Source organism: Oryctolagus cuniculus, chromosome 5 (assembly GCF_964237555.1).
Source record: "Oryctolagus cuniculus chromosome 5, mOryCun1.1, whole genome shotgun sequence".
Taxonomy (NCBI): Eukaryota; Metazoa; Chordata; class Mammalia; order Lagomorpha; family Leporidae; genus Oryctolagus; species Oryctolagus cuniculus.
The window spans coordinates 62112386-62129281 of NC_091436.1; the positions used below are offsets into that span (position 1 = coordinate 62112386).

The 16896-nt window shown below is 49.6% G+C and overlaps 1 protein-coding gene across 1 annotated transcript in view; it reads right to left on the bottom strand.

Annotated features, from left to right (window-relative positions):
• The window catches only part of LOC100346633 (uncharacterized), a 172841-nt gene that overhangs the window by 72481 nt on the left and 83464 nt on the right, over positions 1-16896 (bottom strand). Inside the window, exons 23-27 of the mRNA XM_070073713.1 lie at positions 11283-11422; positions 8828-8939; positions 7342-7391; positions 6834-7010; positions 6009-6011 (exon numbers count right to left, since the gene is read on the bottom strand). Of these exons, the coding sequence (XP_069929814.1) occupies positions 6009-6011; positions 6834-7010; positions 7342-7391; positions 8828-8939; positions 11283-11422 (482 nt within the window). The remainder of the gene's footprint in view (positions 1-6008; positions 6012-6833; positions 7011-7341; positions 7392-8827; positions 8940-11282; positions 11423-16896) is intronic.

Here is a 16896-nt window from a genome sequence, read left to right on the forward strand (position 1 = left end):
CACCCATGCGGGAGACCCAGAAGAAACACCTGTCTCCTGGCTTCCAATCGGCCCAGCTCTGGCAGTTTTGGCCAACTGGGGAGTGAACCAGTGGATAGAAGACCTCTCTCTCTTTCTCTCTGCCTGTCTTCTCTGTGTGTAACTCTGACTTTCAAGTAAATAAATAAATCTTAAAAAAAAAAAAAAAAGACCCAGTTTCAACTCCTCACTCCAACTTCCTGCCAGTGCTAGGAGGGACAGTGATGGCTCAAGTAACTGGATTCCTATCACCCATCTGGGAGACTCATATTGAGTTCTTTGCTCCTGGCTTTGGCCTAGCCTAGCTTCAGCCATTAGGAGCTTGTGGTGAGTGAACCAGTGGACGGAAGCTCACTCTCTCTCCCATCCAAGTACTAACCATGCCCTACCCTGCTTAGCTTCCGAGATCAGATGAGATCAGGCTCATTCAGGGTGGAATGGCTGTAGACAGCTCGCACGCTCTCTTTCCTTCTTTCTCTCTGACTCTCTAATAATGTTTTTGAAAGTTGCAAGGTCTGCATCTGAGCGAATGGATCTGCTGGCTGGTGGCTGGCCAGGGCACCCTGGCAGCATGACTGAGCCCAGTCCTTGGCCTTGGACCAACACAATTGCCCCTGGGGGCTCAGCACCTTCTACTAAGTGCTTGACTATTATTTTCTGCCTTTTCCACTCCTGCTCCAACTGAGGAGCCCTTAGCCGAGCACAAAGCTCTCTGTGCCCAGTGCAGGGAGCGGGCAGGGAGTGTAGCCCACTTCTCAGCCCTCCCTCTGTGGACGGCCCATCAGCTATCCAGCCAGACAGCTCCCTGAGCTGCTCACCATCCCCCCTTTACTTCTAGCCCCTTAAGCAGCCCACTCCTGGGGCTGCACCCCTGCACCCACCACACCTCTGCAGTCTTCACTCTCCCAGCCCCAGCTTGTATCCCCCCACCCCCAATTCTTTCACTCCTTCACTCCCAGAAAACCTCTTTCCTCACCACAAAATACGCTCCTTGACCTCACCCAGCCTTCTGCTGTCGCCTTCCAGTGGGCAGTGCCTCTCTGACCTCACTCCCTGCCCTACCCAGGCCAGATCTCACAGTCAAGCACAAGAAGCGCCCTGTCTCCAGCACCTATAGTGCGCTGCTTCTTTGTACTCATGACCTAGGGGCCCGGCAAAGCCCCAATTCTGCATCCCCCCCAAGTCCTCAGCTTCCTGTTTCCAGATGCACACTGTTCAGCACAGCTGGAGGAAATCACACTGATTAAATTGATGCAACAACACATAAATGATTTCCAGCCTGAGCATATTATATCACCCTGGGACACTCCTTTCTCTTTCCTCTCATCAGCTCTCGTGTCCATGTCCTGGTTTAATAATCCCAGGCCTCCTCCAAGGCCCACACCAAAGCGGCCAGCAGATGATGACTAAAGGCCCCTGGCTGGAACCCCTCCACTTCCTAGTGGCCCATCCCCTCCCCTTCACACCCTCCTTTTCAATCTGGGTCAGAGTCAGAGGGCTGCTCAGGGGATACAAAGTGAGGACAGCCTCTGGGCTCCAGGATCTTGCTTTCCAGGGCACACATGGCACTGTGGCAGGAGCGTGATGCAGTGGAAGTCCATGAACACACAGAAAACACTGGGAATAAGAGGCCCCTGAGACTCGCTGGGAGAAGGAGGCAGAAACTCAGGCCGGAAGCTTCCGTGCTGGGCGTCATCATCTCCCTCCACTTCTCTGCCTTCTAACGGCACTGCCACCTTCCCACCCCACCTGCCATGGGAAAATCTATGTAAGCCAGACTCGGGATTTTAACCGTTTGTAAGTGCATACTTCAGTGGTGCTAAGTCCACACACGTTGCCGTGTAACCATCACCACCATCCATCTCTCCTAAACTGAAACCCCACACCTGTTAAACAATAATGGCACTGCACTCTTTTTGTCCACCCAAGCCGTGCACTGGTTGATATCTGGACTCCTGCTCCCTCAGCTCCACGTTAAGTCTGATACCTGGATGCTCTTATCCCTGCCCATCCCCAGTCTAGACAATCATAGTAGCTTCCTGTATGGTGTCACTGATAACCATCTTGCTCCTCTTCTCTCCGTGATCAGGACGAGCGCCGGCCTTCTGGGTCTCACTCCCTTCTCTCCCCGTTGCTGTTCTCAGAGGTCATGGACAAGAGCTGTGCACAAGTCCACCTGCTGTGTCACAGCTCTGTGCCTCTGCATGGGTGGCTCTCCCTTGTCTACCAGGAACATGGATCATCACTTGTGGGGAGCAGCTCGGACTAGACTAAGTTACTGGAATTAAGACTTATTCTATGCATCTGCTCTCCTCTGTGGGGAGCAGCTCGGACTAGACTGGGTTACTGGAATTAAGACTTATTCTATGCATCTGCTCTCCTACAATATGGCGCTGGGAGAGGAGAAAACAGCTTCTACCCAGCTGCCTCCAGTTCAACCAATAAACTGTAGGACTTGCTCCTGATTGGAGGAGAGCAGCGTACTCGGCGTGTGGGCAGCCGAGTTGGGATTGGCGGAGGAGGACTATAAAGGAGGAGAGAGACGGCATGCACCAGGAACATCTATGGGGAACATCTAAGGGAACCCGTGCAGCCCCCGAGAAAGCCGGCCGGCGGTGTGCCGCTCCCCTGCGGAAGTGGGGAATGCGGCCAGGGGGAACTGCCCTTCCACGGAGGTGGAAGGGATAGTAGCCAACCCGGGAAGAACCAACAGCAAACCCGGGGAGGGCCGAGCAGACGAAAGAACAGCGCAGGGTCCTGTGTTGCTCCTCCACGAAGAGGGGGAGCGACATAATGGTGCCGTGACTCGGATATGAAGCCTAGGCAGGGCTTAGTGTCGTTCCTCCACGAAGAGGGGGAGCGACATAATGGTGCCGTGACTCGGATAGGAAACCTAGCTTGGATAGGAAACCTAGCTCGGATAGGAAACCTAGGACGGATAGCAAACTTAAGAGGGAAGAAACGGGAAGAACTGGGAAATTACCGGAGAGAGAGACTAGCAAACAGCCTAGGGAAAAGCCGGACGAAAAGGGTGCCGGAAGAAGCTATTGAAAGCCTAGGCATAGACTCAGATACGGACTACGGGGGGAAGCTGGGAGAAATCTCTAAGGTCGAAAGTGAAAGTGAAAGCTAGAACAAACAGACTCGGACGCGGACTGTGGGGAGAGGCCAGGAGAAATGAGGGAGGAATATCGTTGGAGGAAAACTTAGGGAAACATACCGGGTAGAGAAAAGTGTTAGGGAAATTGAAGCCGCGGGGGGCAGGCCAAGGCGGACACGAAAGCCACTTTGGGATTCTCAAGTTAGCCCGGGAATAGGGGGCGAAAAGTTGAAACCAGAAGCTGAAACGTGAGCCTGGTTGGGATCCGTCTGATTAGCCCGGGGAGCAAAGGACGGGAAGCCAAACCGTGGGGCGGAGACGTACGCTGGGTTGAATTCGCCAGGCTAGCCCGGGGAACTTAGATTGAATGCTAATGGCGGAGACGCAAGCTACGCTGTGTTACTCGCGGAAGCCGCCGCGTGCAGAGAGAGCACGGGGCGTGAATAGATAGGGAACGGGGCTGGCGTAGGCCGTGGTTCAGACGCGAAAGGGTTAAGCGTGGAGACCGCGGAGCGCGCGAAGCCGAGCCGCGCAAAGCCGGGAAGCTGCGCAGATGAGAGAGGCGCGCGGGCTGAAGCGGCGCAGAGCCGGGAACCCGCCGGCGGGGCGAGGTGCCAGAAAGCCGCAGGGATAAGAGAAACAGAAGTTTAGAAGTAAAGTGAGAAAAATAGGAATGCTGGAAGATAGAAGTAAAATGGGAGAAATAGGAATGCCCGGAGATAGAGAAATAGAGAAATAAAAAGGCCTCCCTACAACACTGCAATGTGAGAGCTTGGATTCGGTCTGCCTAATCAAGTGAGGCGATGAGCACCTGCGGGCAGCTAGCAGCTTATGCGCCGCAGGTCACCGAAGACAGGCACGAATTAACATCAGTAAGGCTTCCCCACAATACAACAATATTAAGCTTGGATTCGGTCTGCCTGATTTAAGGCGGTAAGCGCCAGCAAGCAGCTCGACCAGAGTATGAGCTGCAGGTCACCGAAGATAGGCACAAACCAACACTAATAAGTCTCCCCCACAATACGGCAATGAGAAGGCTTGGATTCGGTTTGCCTGATAGGTTTTGTAAGCCCCTGCGGGCAGAGCAGAGCATGCGCTGCAGGGCACCGAACACAGGCACGCATCAGCGCCTAAAAACCTCCTCACAACATGGCGAAGAGAGGACCCGGATTCGGTTTGCCTGATTGATAGGACTTGTAAGAGCCTGTGGCAACTCTAGCAAGTAGAGCAGAGTGTGTGCTGCGGGACACCGAAGACAGGCGCGTATCAACGCCAAAAAAATAAAAAGAAAGGGGGATCTGTGGGGAGCAGCTCGGACTAGACTAAGTTACTGGAATTAAGACTTATTCTATGCATCTGCTCTCCTCTGTGGGGAGCAGCTCGGACTAGACTGGGTTACTGGAATTAAGACTTATTCTATGCATCTGCTCTCCCACAATATGGCGCTGGGAGAGGAGAAAACAGCTTCTACCCAGCTGCCTCCAGTTCAACCAATAAACTGTAGGACTTGCTCCTGATTGGAGGAGAGCAGCGTACTCGGCGTGTGGGCAGCCGAGTTGGGATTGGCGGAGGAGGACTATAAAGGAGGAGAGAGACGGCATGCACCAGGAACATCTATGGGGAACATCTAAGGGAACCCGTGCAGCCCCCGAGAAAGCCGGCCGGCGGTGTGCCGCTCCCCTGCGGAAGTGGGGAATGCGGCCAGGGGGAACTGCCCTTCCACGGAGGTGGAAGGGATAGTAGCCAACCCGGGAAGAACCAACAGCAAACCCGGGGAGGGCCGAGCAGACGAAAGAACAGCGCAGGGTCCTGTGTCGTTCCTCCACGAAGAGGGGGAGCGACAATCACTCAAGACCCAGGTGAAGCAGCTCCTCACCCTGGAAGCCTTTCATGATCCATAGCCCCATTTACCCAGTCCTTCAGCTAATCCCAACCAATTATTGGTGCTTCCATTCAACAGTTATTCTATCTTATTCTTTATTACACTGTTTGTAAGACTTGTCTACTTCTCCTTGCCTGGGAAGGACCCTCTCTTTTGTCTCTTTCTCTACTGCACAGCACTTGGCACCAATGCTGCCATGTACTGTTTTTCAGGTTGTGCCCTGAGGCAATCAGCCTGAGAGCCAGCCTGTGTTATACTTGCAAGCACCACACCTTCCCAGAGGATGGGATACTCTCCCCTAATGCACAGAGACCAGTTCTGTGGGATGATGCCCCCTCCTCCCTCTGCCCAGCATAAGTGATGTTTCCCTTAGCCTGGAGTAAACACATGGTCATCTATGAGAAATTACAAAGGAACTGAGCAAGACCTGTCAATTAGAGAGACATCCCACTTCTTCACACTCTGACTCCCTTTCTTGGTTGCTGCCAATCGAGCTCATGAAAAATAAAAATCCTGAACACATTTTGTCCTAAACACAAAGGCAGGGAACTCACGGGTAACCTTCTGGAAACTACTGTGCAAGTCTGATCCCAAATGCAGGTTGGGTTTCTACTTGACCAGCAAGTGATGAAATAATGGAGGTAAGAAATCGCAGAGGATTCATCCAGCCTTGATGCCTCACATGAAAGAAAGACACCCGTGGCCTTTCTGGGCAGCCGGCGTCAGCAAAATCCTCTGGCACAGACCTGGCCCACTCTTCTCTCACATGCATCTTCCAGTAGGTAAATCCTGAAGTCTACCCAGGGGAGTGCCCTGGCTGAATTCACGAAACTCAGCACTGCTCTCCACAAAGTGGGCACCTTGGAAGCACTGGCGTGGAACTGGCCGTAGTTTGATGGTTAGCTATCTGCCAGTCAAGAGCTTGAGGATGGCAATTTCTTTCATGTCTTCGCACCCCCTAGCCTCTGTTATCCTCGTTCTCTTGATGTGCTCTCACTTCCCTGTCACCTGCTCTTTGAACTCCTCCCAGGCATCCTGGGGTAGAGTTAAAAACTCCCTCTTCGCATCCCATGTTGTGGTGTAGCAGCATCTCATATGGGCAGTGGTTCATGTCCTGGCTGTTCCACTTCCAGCTCTTTGCTTATGGCTTGGGAAAGCAGCAGAAGATGGTCCAAGTGCTTGGGTCCCTGCCACCCATGTAGGTGACTGCGATGGAGCTCCGGGCTGCTGGCTTCTGCCTGGAACAGCCTCGGCCACTGCAGGCATTTGGGGAATGAACCAATGGATGGAAGGTCTTGCTCTCTGTCTCCGTGACTCTCCTCTTCAAATAAATAAATCAATCCTTTAAAAATGGTAAGGAATTATGGAAGCAGCTCTGCTCTTTTCACTTAATATCTATATCTGTATATATTTCCCTATCAGATAAAATAGGAGATGCTGATTTATCCAGGACACTAGTTTTTCATTTTTTTTTTCCTGAATATTTCTTCTCCATTGAGTAGATTTGAAGCTAGAGTAGCTCAAGGTCAAGTTTACTCATTTATTTGTTTATTTCATATGCTGGCTTATGTAAAAGGCTGGGACTGATGAAACCTCTGGGCTCCCCAGGGAAAACGAAGCACAGGTTAGCAAAACAGTCCAACAGCCCCCTACACAAAGAATGTTTTCTGAGTTCCAGTAAGAAGATACTCTTATGGCTGGCGCGTTGGCACTTGCTTTTTCCTTCTAGACCAGAAGACCAAGGTGCGGTGCAGAAAAGGGGGCAAGGATTTCCATGGCAACTTAACATGCCCCTCCCCAAGGGGAGGGAGGGGCTGGGAAGGAGTTACACACCTGGGGTCGGCCTGGAGGCCCTCCTCGGGGTCCCTCGGCCCCTTCTTTTCCTGTGCTCGGCCCACCATGAAAAAGGTATCCCTGATGGTGGGGAAGTCTTCCAGCAGCGCCCTCAGGCTGCTGTAGTAGGCCACAATCTGGCCCCGGAGAGCGTGGTGACACATGCGGCGGTTAAACCTAAAGTCAGCACAAAGCACGATGAACCTGCGGAGGATCCACGGGTCCCACCCGGCCCAGGACTCCCAGCATCTACCTCCCCGAAGGACGTTTCTGTCCAGAAGCAACGTCCGGGCGGGGCAGGTGGGCACCCACCTCTCCCAGGTGCTTCTTGTCCTACACAGCTGATGCTCCTCTGTGTGTTAGGGGACACTTGGTTCTGTCCAGCAGGACAGTGCTCTGCTTAAACCCCGACCACCTGACTATCTGACTTCTGTGTAACATTGTTGGTCATCCATCGCCATCCGGGTCAGAGAAATCAGCGTGTGTTATTCAGGTGTAATATACTTACTTCTGACAATATTCGGTTATCACGTCCCTCTTGACTTTTCCAATTTCATCCTGTGATAAAGGAGAATGACCGCGCTTCTATGGAGTAGTTGACTAGCAGAATGTAGCCACCCTAATACACAGGTACAAACTTACAGCAAAGTTTAAGCAGGAACAACCCACAGAACTGAGACATTCTTTCAGGGGGTACATTTGGAGACAGTCTTTTGTTGCGGCTCTGCCATCTTTCTGAGCATGCCCAAAATGCAAGGTCCTGACTACTGCTCGGGGTTGTGTTTCCCGAGAACAATCTTGAGGGACAGGGTAATGTCTCCCTCTCGGGAAAAGGGCAGGCTTGCTATAAAAGAGGCGGGTTCCCCAAGCTTGGTGTGTCTCTACTGTCACGTGCCTGTAGCCTCCTCCATTCGTCCCCAGGGAACAGGGTACACAGAGGAACTGGCACAATCATGCAACTCACGCTGCCTGCTCTGCGGTGAGTAATTACATTCTTCCTCTGTGACTTCGGAGTCGTTTTCTTCTGCCAGCAGTTACAGGCTAACTTACCTCTCTGTCTCTCCTTCTGTCTCTCTGCCTTTCAAATAAATAAATAAATCTTTAAAAAGTAAAATAGGCTAAAATCCCTGACCCTGTCATAACGGATGACTAGAACCAATAACTCTAACACAACTGATGACTAGAACTAACTGATAACTCTAACCAACACAACTGATAACTGATAACTGTGCTGCCTGCGCTCTTTCTGATCTGATAGGTGTTAGATAATCCTGAAGGATTTTGCAACAGACTAGGCTGAAACAGTAACGTGGTGGGAGCTTCTGAAAACGCAAGGTAGCAGGTAACCAGACGGGAAGGTGTTCACCTTGCCTAAGTCACCTGAGTCCCCATGGGTCCACCGAGGAGTGGGCAGCTGCTAAAACTTTCTCATTTAGAAAGTGGTCTTGGAAAAATGCATGCATTTTTGAAAACGACTGTGATTGTCATCTGCTTGCACTGATTCCTTTCTATCTGTTTTAAAATTTTTTCTCTTTGTTTATTTTACCACTATTTGAAAGGCAGAGAAACAGAGAGAGATCTCCGATATGCTGCTTCACTCCTCAAATGCCTGCAACAGCCAGAACGGGACCAGGCTGAAGCCAGGAGCCCAGAACTCGGTCCAAGTTTTCTGTGAGGGTGGCAGGGACCCACGTATTTGAGCTATTATCCGTGGCATCCCAGGGTGCGCATTAGCAGGAAGCTAGAATTGGGAGCGGAGCCAGAGCTCGCAGCCACGCATTCCAAGACGGGATGTGGGTGTCCCCGGCAGCGTCTCAGCAGCTGTGCTAAGTGCCCGCCCCTCTCTTTCCTTCTTGCACTTCTTTGTTTCCCGTTCTCTACAGTGCGTTTTTAATGGCATCATACAAAGAAGTTGAAAGCAACAGAGGAAGTTTCATTTGCTCCAATGCAGAAGATGACCATGGCTTGGGGAGCTCCTCCCCTTGCACACTCACGGGGCTCTCCATCCTGTCGGCCAGGGCCTGTTTCCTGAGGAGGAAGTCATTCAGCATCAGGTCCCGCAGCCCCGCCTTTTCCAGCTGAATCGACACGAAGGCCTCCGCAGCTCTGCCGAGAGAACAGAGCACCTGAGCCCAAGTCAGTGGACAGCGACACGAGGCTGGCTGCCGAGCTGGGCGCCGCGGCAGGAGGGCGGTGACCCTGTCTCCACGGCTCTCACCTGCTTCAAGCATTTCTGATTATTCACCAGGGATGGTAATGTGCCACCATCTTCCTCGGGGATGCCCCCATGTGCCTCAAATACATCAGCAGTCCCTTGTTAGTCCCAGACATCATGGCCTGGCCCAGTGTACCCTCCTGCCACTAGCTGTACCCAGGCCGAGACTGAAACGGGCTCACGAGGCCACTCTCACCTAGGCACACTGGTCTTCAATCGTTCACCCTCAAAGGGGGAAAGTGGATGGAAGGCACTTGAGCCCTGGCCATGTGTCAGATTCAAGGCATCTTTTTTTAAAAATTATTTTATTTGAGAGATACAGGGAGAGAAAAAGAGATCCCATCCACTGGCTCATTTCCCAAATTTTTTTTGATTGATCAATCAACTGATTTGGAAAGCAGAGAGACAGATGGGGGTGGGGAGGATGGGGAGAGGCAGGGAGGGTAAAGAGGGGAGGGTAGATCTTCCATCTGCTGGCTCACTCCCCAAATGTCTGCAATGGCCAGGGCTGGGCCAGTCCTCTCACATGGCTGGCAGGGGACCAGCATGTGAACCATCTTCCATTGTGTTACCGGCAGCATTAGCAGGAAACTGAATCAGTGAAGCTGAGCAGCCAGGACTGGAACTGGCACTCCGATACAGGATGCCTGCATCGCAAGTGGTGGGCTTATGCTGCTGTGCCATAGTGCTGGGCCCACCCCCCCCAAATACCTGCAATGGCCAGGCCTGGGCCTGATTATAGATGGGAACTTGGTCTAGGTCTCCCCCGTGGGTGGCAGGAATCCAGTTACTTGAGCCATCCCTGTTGCCTCCTAGAGACTGAATTAGCAGGAAGCTGGAGTCAGGATCCAGAGCTGGGGGATGTGGGCATCTTCACCAGTGTGTTAACAGTGAGGCTAAGCATCTGCTCCTGATGGCATCCAGAGTTCCTTTATCTGTTATTATTTTTCTTTTTTTTTTTTAAAGATTTATTTTATTTATTTGAAAGACAGAATTACAGAGACAGGTAGAGACAGAGAGAGAGGTCTTCCATCCACTGGTTCACTCCCCAGATGGCCGCAACGGCCAGAGCTGAGCTGATCTGATGCCAGGAGTGAGGAGCTTCTTCTGGGTCTCCCATGTGGGTGCAGGGGCCCAAGCACTTGGGCCATCTTCCACTGCTTTCCCAGGCCATAGCAGAGAGCTGGATAGGAAGTGGAGCAGCTGGGACTTGAACCAGCTCCCATATGGGATGCTGGCGCTTCAGGCCAGGGCTTTAACCCGCTGCACCACAGTGCTGGCCCCTGTTATTATTTTTCATTCTAAGCTTGTCAGAATTAAATTAAAATGTCATTGGTATGCCCCAATAAGATACTCAGAATTACTCCGGAATACAAATATCTCTTTCTAAAAGAGATCAAGACATAATAGGTCACCCCTGATTTACAGATGTATCTCTGTAGAGACCATGACTTTCTGCCAACTCACCATTCTACTATCATATAATAGACAAAACCTTTGTTAGACTAGGGAGGACAGTTCTGTGCTTCTCAAGATAGCTATGGGAGATCTGTAGAGACTTGTAACTCTTCTTCCTTGTGCTCTGCCATGTTTGGAGTTTGGAAAATATGCAGAGAGGAAGAAAGAAGGAAGGGAAGAGAAAGAGGAAAGGGAGAGAGGTAAAGTTAGGAACTGCTGGCTTCTCTTTGCAGACTGGAGTATATTGAGATGAGTTGAGGGGCCGGCGCTGTGGCTCAGCAGGTTAATGCCCTGGCCTTAAGCTCTGGCATCCCATATGGGTGCCAGTTCGAGACCTGGCTGCTCCACTTCCAATCCAGCTCTCTGCTATGGCCTGGGAAAGCAGTAGAAGATGGCCCAAGCCCTTGGGCCCCTGCACTCGTGTAGGAGATCGGAAGAAGCTCCTGGCTCCTGGCTCCGGATCGGGGCTGCTCCAGCCGTTCTGGCCAATTAGGGAGTGAACCATTGGATGGAAGACCCCTCTCTCTCTCTCTCTCTCTCTCTCTCTGCCGCTGCCTCTCTCTGTGTAACTCTTTCAAATAAATAAATAAATCTTAAAAAAAAAAAAAAAAAGGAGTTGAGCCTTCTCAGAGTTTGCACAAGGTCTTCACATAAGGTTGTAAACACATGCCAGCCACTCAGTCTACATTCCTTCAAGCCCACTATAAACATTATATTATAGTTGGCTTAAAACAGGACACTTTTGCTATTTGAAACAGTACCCCCCCCCCAAGTACCTTTTGGAAGCCTGAAATCTCTCTGAAGAATGAGCGAGCACATCTGGGGCTTTTGGGGTTGGGGATACCAACAAACTCTCCGTGCCACTGACAGCTCTGGAATTTCTTCTTCTGGGAGTCCTTGGATCGGGACTTACTTCCTAAAGCATTTCAAACCAAAGTCAATTAAACCTGTTGGGTGTGTAAGTCCTATAGTACTGGTTATTATTATTTTTTATTTTTTTATTTTTTATTTTTGACAGGCAGAGTGGACAGTGAGACAGAGAGACAGAGAGAAAGGTCTTCCTTTGCCGTTGGTTCACCCTCCAATGGCTGCCACAGCTGGCACGCTGCGGCCGGCGCACCGCGCTGATCCGAAGGCAGGAGCCAGGTGCTTCTCCTGGTCTCCCATGGGGTGCAGGGCCCAAGGACTTGGGCCATCCTCCACTGCACTCCCTGGCCACAGCAGAGAGCTGGCCTGGAAGAGGGTCAACCGGGACAGAATCCTGCGCCCCGACCGGGACTAGAACCCGGTGTGCTGGCGCCGCAAGGCAGAGGATTAGCCTAGTGAGCCGCGGCACCGGCTATAGTACTGGTTATTAAATAGTCTCATAACTACAACTGACCCAAAAACCCACAAAAATGCCCAGGTACATGGCAGGGGGAGAGTGGCAATAAGAGAAGGGGAGGGGAGTGGCAGGAGGGAAGGGCGAGACTAACACTTGGCATAAGGAAGGGGTGAGGCACTAAGTGTGACTGTCTTCAGGATAGACCGCAATTGTCTCAAGCGCTCTAAGACAAATTCCCCATTCTACAGAGTGCCTCGCTGGAGTGCTCTCTGCGAAGTGCTGATGGATTGCGTAGCTGCAAGATCTGTGAAATTCCGTCAGATGCTTAGGCAGATGGAGGTGACTGCATGCGCTGCTCTGCACGGTGTGATGATGGAAGAAGGACGAGGGGCAAAGGGAAAGGAAGGGAAGAGAAGAGGGAAATTGCTGGCTTCCAGTATCCCAGCTTTGTTTGTTATGGAGCTGCAAGACACAGTAGATTGAAGTCTCACCTGTGTCTCTAAACTGCTAACTAAAAGGAAAAGCCAAATCTTCAAAGGAAAGACCATGCTTTGTCAAGGAGAGAAACCAGGAGTTAGCCGTACCTCCGGCCCCTTTACTATTCTTCTAAAAATGTTTCTGAGGGCCATTTCTGTGGCATAGCATGCAGCACCGGAATCCCACACAGGCACTGTATTGAGACCTGGCTGCTCTACTTCCAATCCAGCTCTCTGCTGTGACCTGGGAAAGCAGTAGAAGATGACCCAAGTCCTTGAGCCCCTACACCAACATGGGAGACCCAGAAGAAGCTCCTGGCTCTGGACTGGCCCAGCTCCAGCTATCGTGGCCATTTGGGAAGTGAATCAGCAGATGGAAGACCTCTCTCACTCTCTCTCTCTCTCTCTCTGCCTCTCCCTCTCCCTCTCCCTCTCTGTAACTCCACCTTTCAAGTGAATACATAAATCTTTTTTAAGAAAGTTTATCTATCTGTCACTCTGCCTTTGAAATAAATAAATAAATCTTTGGTGGGGGAAAGAATTGATGAGATGACCAGGGAGGCCAGGTAAGAGGGATCTAAGAGCCAGGACAGGAGTGTTTGGGCAAACAGAGTTAGAGCTCGGTCTCTCAGACACCCACGGTACAGCCCTCACCCGCCTCTGCAGGCTGCTACCCCAGTGCCTCCCCATGGCTCCCCGCACTCCCAGTGTGTCCAGACTATCATCTCAGAGCTTCCCACCCCAGTCCTGTACTCCGCCCAGCGTCTTTCAACACGTGTATCTCGGCTAGAGCTCAGGCGGTGAGGCATAAGCCTCTAACAGTCACATCAATCAAAACAGCCCGCTTACACCTGCTTTAGCTGTTAACTTCCTCACAAGCTCCCGTAAGCTGTAAGTCAGCTGTGCACGGACGCCTCAGCTGGTCGTCAGAGGGCTCCTCTCTTGTTCCTGGTCCCCTCCCCGCCCGATGCTGCTCTTTCCTTTCTCTTATCTCTACTCGGAGTGGTCACAGGGCCCTCTCTGCCTGTCCAAACCCCAGCCCTCAGGCTATCCCAGTGCCGCTCCTCTGCACTGCCCCTCCTGGCTCCCCCGACGTGGCCTCTGTTTACTTTAAGCTCCGTATGTACCTTCTGAGCCTCTCTCATGCCTTGTATCTGAGCCACTTGTGAGTGGGCCTGGCCCCCTGTCACACACTGGCCTGTAAGTTCTCTGGGAGCAAGAACTGCACCTCCACATTAGCTGATGAGTCTAACTTACAGCAGTTAAGATGAGGGGTGTGGATTTTTAAGAATCAATATAATTACTCTATCTCGAATTTCTGGGGGACATAGGACTTGGCAGTAGAAGTGGGGACTGAGTATTCCTGCCTTCCCCATATGTTTGTGCTCTCCTATGGTCATGACAAGGAGAAATGGAGAAGCAGGGAGGATATAAATGTGATAAGAGAAGAATGTAGTAACTGATAGAATGCATGAGGCCTGAAGAATGAAGACCATCTGGAAAGTCGACCTCTGAAAACCGTATTTAATTTTAAACCTAAGCTACGTTCCCTGGCATACGCACAGGAGGGAAATACGCCGCTGGAAGAGAGAAGGGAGGGAAATCTCCACAAACCGATCCAACTGATTGCAAGGACATAACATCAAGGAAAAAGCACCGGAGAATGCAAACAGATAAAACCCAAAACTCTTGCACGTTGAGAAAAAAAAATCCCACATACTAGGAATATAATGCAAGGATGCAACCTGGCAAAAGGCATTGATGAAAAACTCATAGCTATCGTTATACTTAATAGTGAAAGTAGGAACGTTTTCCCCCTAAAATCAGGAAGAAGGCGGTAATATCTGCTACCCTTACTTCTATTCAGCCTTGTCTTGGAAAGCTTGGTGAAGGCAATTAGGGGAGAAAAAGAAAGCAAGAGGTAAAAATATTCTACTTGCAAATGACATGGACCTATATAAGAAAATATGAAGAAATGCATGCACATGTGTGTACACACACCCTTATACATACCCCCAAAAATCACTAGAACAAATAAACTAGTTGTGCAAGGTTATAGGATATGGTATCAATATATACAAATAATTTTATTTCTGTATACTAATAATGAACATTCAGAAAATGAAATTAAGGGGGTTGGTGCTGTAGCATAGCAGGTAAAGCTACTGCCTGCAGCACCAGCATCCCGTATGAGCGCCAGTTTGAGCCCTGGTTGCTCCACTTCCAATCTGGCACCCTGCTAATGTGCCTGAGAAAGCTGCCGAAGACAGCTCAAATCCCTGCAGCCATGTGGGAGACCAGGATGAAGCTCCTGGCTCCTGGCTTTGGATCAGCCCAGTTGTGATCATTGCAGCCACCTGGGGAGTGAACCAGTGGATGGAAGACCTCTCTCTCCCTCTCTCTGTAACTGCCTATCAAGTAAACCTTAAAAAAAGAAAATGAAATTAAGAACTCAATTGCACTTATAATCATATCAAAGAGAATAAAATATTTGGGATTAATACTAAAAAAGAAGTATAAGAGTTGGACACTGAAAACTATAAACTATGATTGAGAAATGTTAAAGACCTTAATAAGTGGAAATATAACTGGTGCTCCTGAATAGGAAAACGTAAGACGGCAATAACACAAACTGCTCCACAGGCTCAGCACAATCCCTGTCAAAATTCCAAATGCCTTTTCCTCTAACAGAAATTGACAGGCTTGATGGTAAAATTCATACCAAAATGCAAGGGACCCAAAATAGCTAAAACAATCTTTAAAAAGAAGAATGAAGTTGGAAGGCTCACATTTCCCAATTTCAAAAATTACTACCAAGCTACAGTAATCAAAACACTGTGATACTGGCATAAAAAGACATTTAGATCAATCAAACAGAACTGACAGTCCGAAAACAAGTGCTCACATTTATCCTCAATTTTTGACAAGAGTTCTGAGAAAATGCTATGGGGAAAGATGAATCTTTTCAACAAACAGTGTTGAACAACTTGATAACCACAGGCAAAAGAATGAAGAATTAAGTATAAATGGACCATAGACCTAAATGCAAGAGCCAAAACTGTAGAAAACTTAGAAGAAAGCATAGAAGTACATCTTTCTGGCTCTGGAATAGGCAGCAGTTTCTTACGTATGCCAGCAAGAGCACAAGTGGCAAAAGAGAGAGTAGACAAATGGGACTCATGAGACAACCTACAGAATGGGAGAAAATCTTCACAGATAACAGCTTATACGGAACTTGTAATCCTGAGTCTTACATTCATCAACTAACAACCAAAGAAAATCCACCAATTTTATAAAAGAGAGAAAGACTTAAATAGATATTTCTCTAAAGAGGGTATGGAAATGGCCAAATAAACACATGACAAGATATTTAAAATCATAGCAATTAGGTAAATGCAAATCAAAACCAAATGAGCTACCACTTTACCTCTACTAGGACAGCTAATACGAAACAGGCAGACAATAACAGGTGCCGGCTCAAATGCCGAGACATTGGAACACTCAGACATTGCTGATGGGAATGTAAAATGGTGCAGCCACTACGGAAAGCCATTTGGCAATTCCTCAAAGTGTGAAACATGAAATTACCATACAACCTACTAATTCCACTTCTATATATACGTCCAAGGAAAAATGAAAAAGTATGTCCTCACAGAATCCTGGACAGGAACGTGCACAGCATTACTCCTAATAGCCAGAATGTCAATCTAACACACATCAACTGATGAATGGGAAAGCAAAGGCAGTGCAACTGAATACGACTCAACAATGAAGGGAAAGGAGCGCTGGTAGTTGCTATAACACAGATAAACTTTGAGAACATCATGCTAAGTGAAAGGGCTGGACATAGAAGTCGACGATGTGGTGCGATCCCATTTATCTAGGATGCTTAGAGCAGGCCAGTCTAGGGCGGCAGAAGGCAGAAGAGCTGTTGCTAGGGATGGAGGGGAGGAGGGAACGGGGCCTGAGTGCCAGTGGGTGCAGGGTTTCTCCAGGGAGTGATTATAACGTTTTGGGATGAGACAGTGGCCAAGGTTACATGACTTTGTGAATAGACCAAAACCCACCTAATTTTTACTTTGAAGGGGTAAACTTCATGTTAGATGAATTATATCTCATAACCAAAAATTTCAAATCTGGAGGCAGAAAAGAGTACATCCTTCTTGTATAGTTTGGTATGTTTTGTGGAAAAAAAGAGTCAGAGGTGTCTGCCAACTTTTTTTGAAGATTTATTTATTTATTTGAAAGGCTGAGTTAGAGAGAGCCAGAGGCAGAGGCAGAGGTAGAGAGAGAGATCTTCCATCTGCTGGTTCACTCCCCAAATGGTTGCAATGGCTGGAGCTGGCCTGATCCAACGCTGGGAGATGGGATGCTGGCACTGCAGGTGGTGGTTTTACCCACTATGCCACAGCGCTGGCCCCATATCTGTCTGCTTTTGCAACAGCAAAAATAAGTTCCAGGAAGGATCAACAGAAAAACAATGGAACTGCTTACCTGCAAAGTGTAGGGACTGGGGACCTGAAAATTTCCTGCTGCTGACTCCAGCCAAGTCAACATTAGAGTTATACGCAAAGGAAGTGTTGTTAGTAA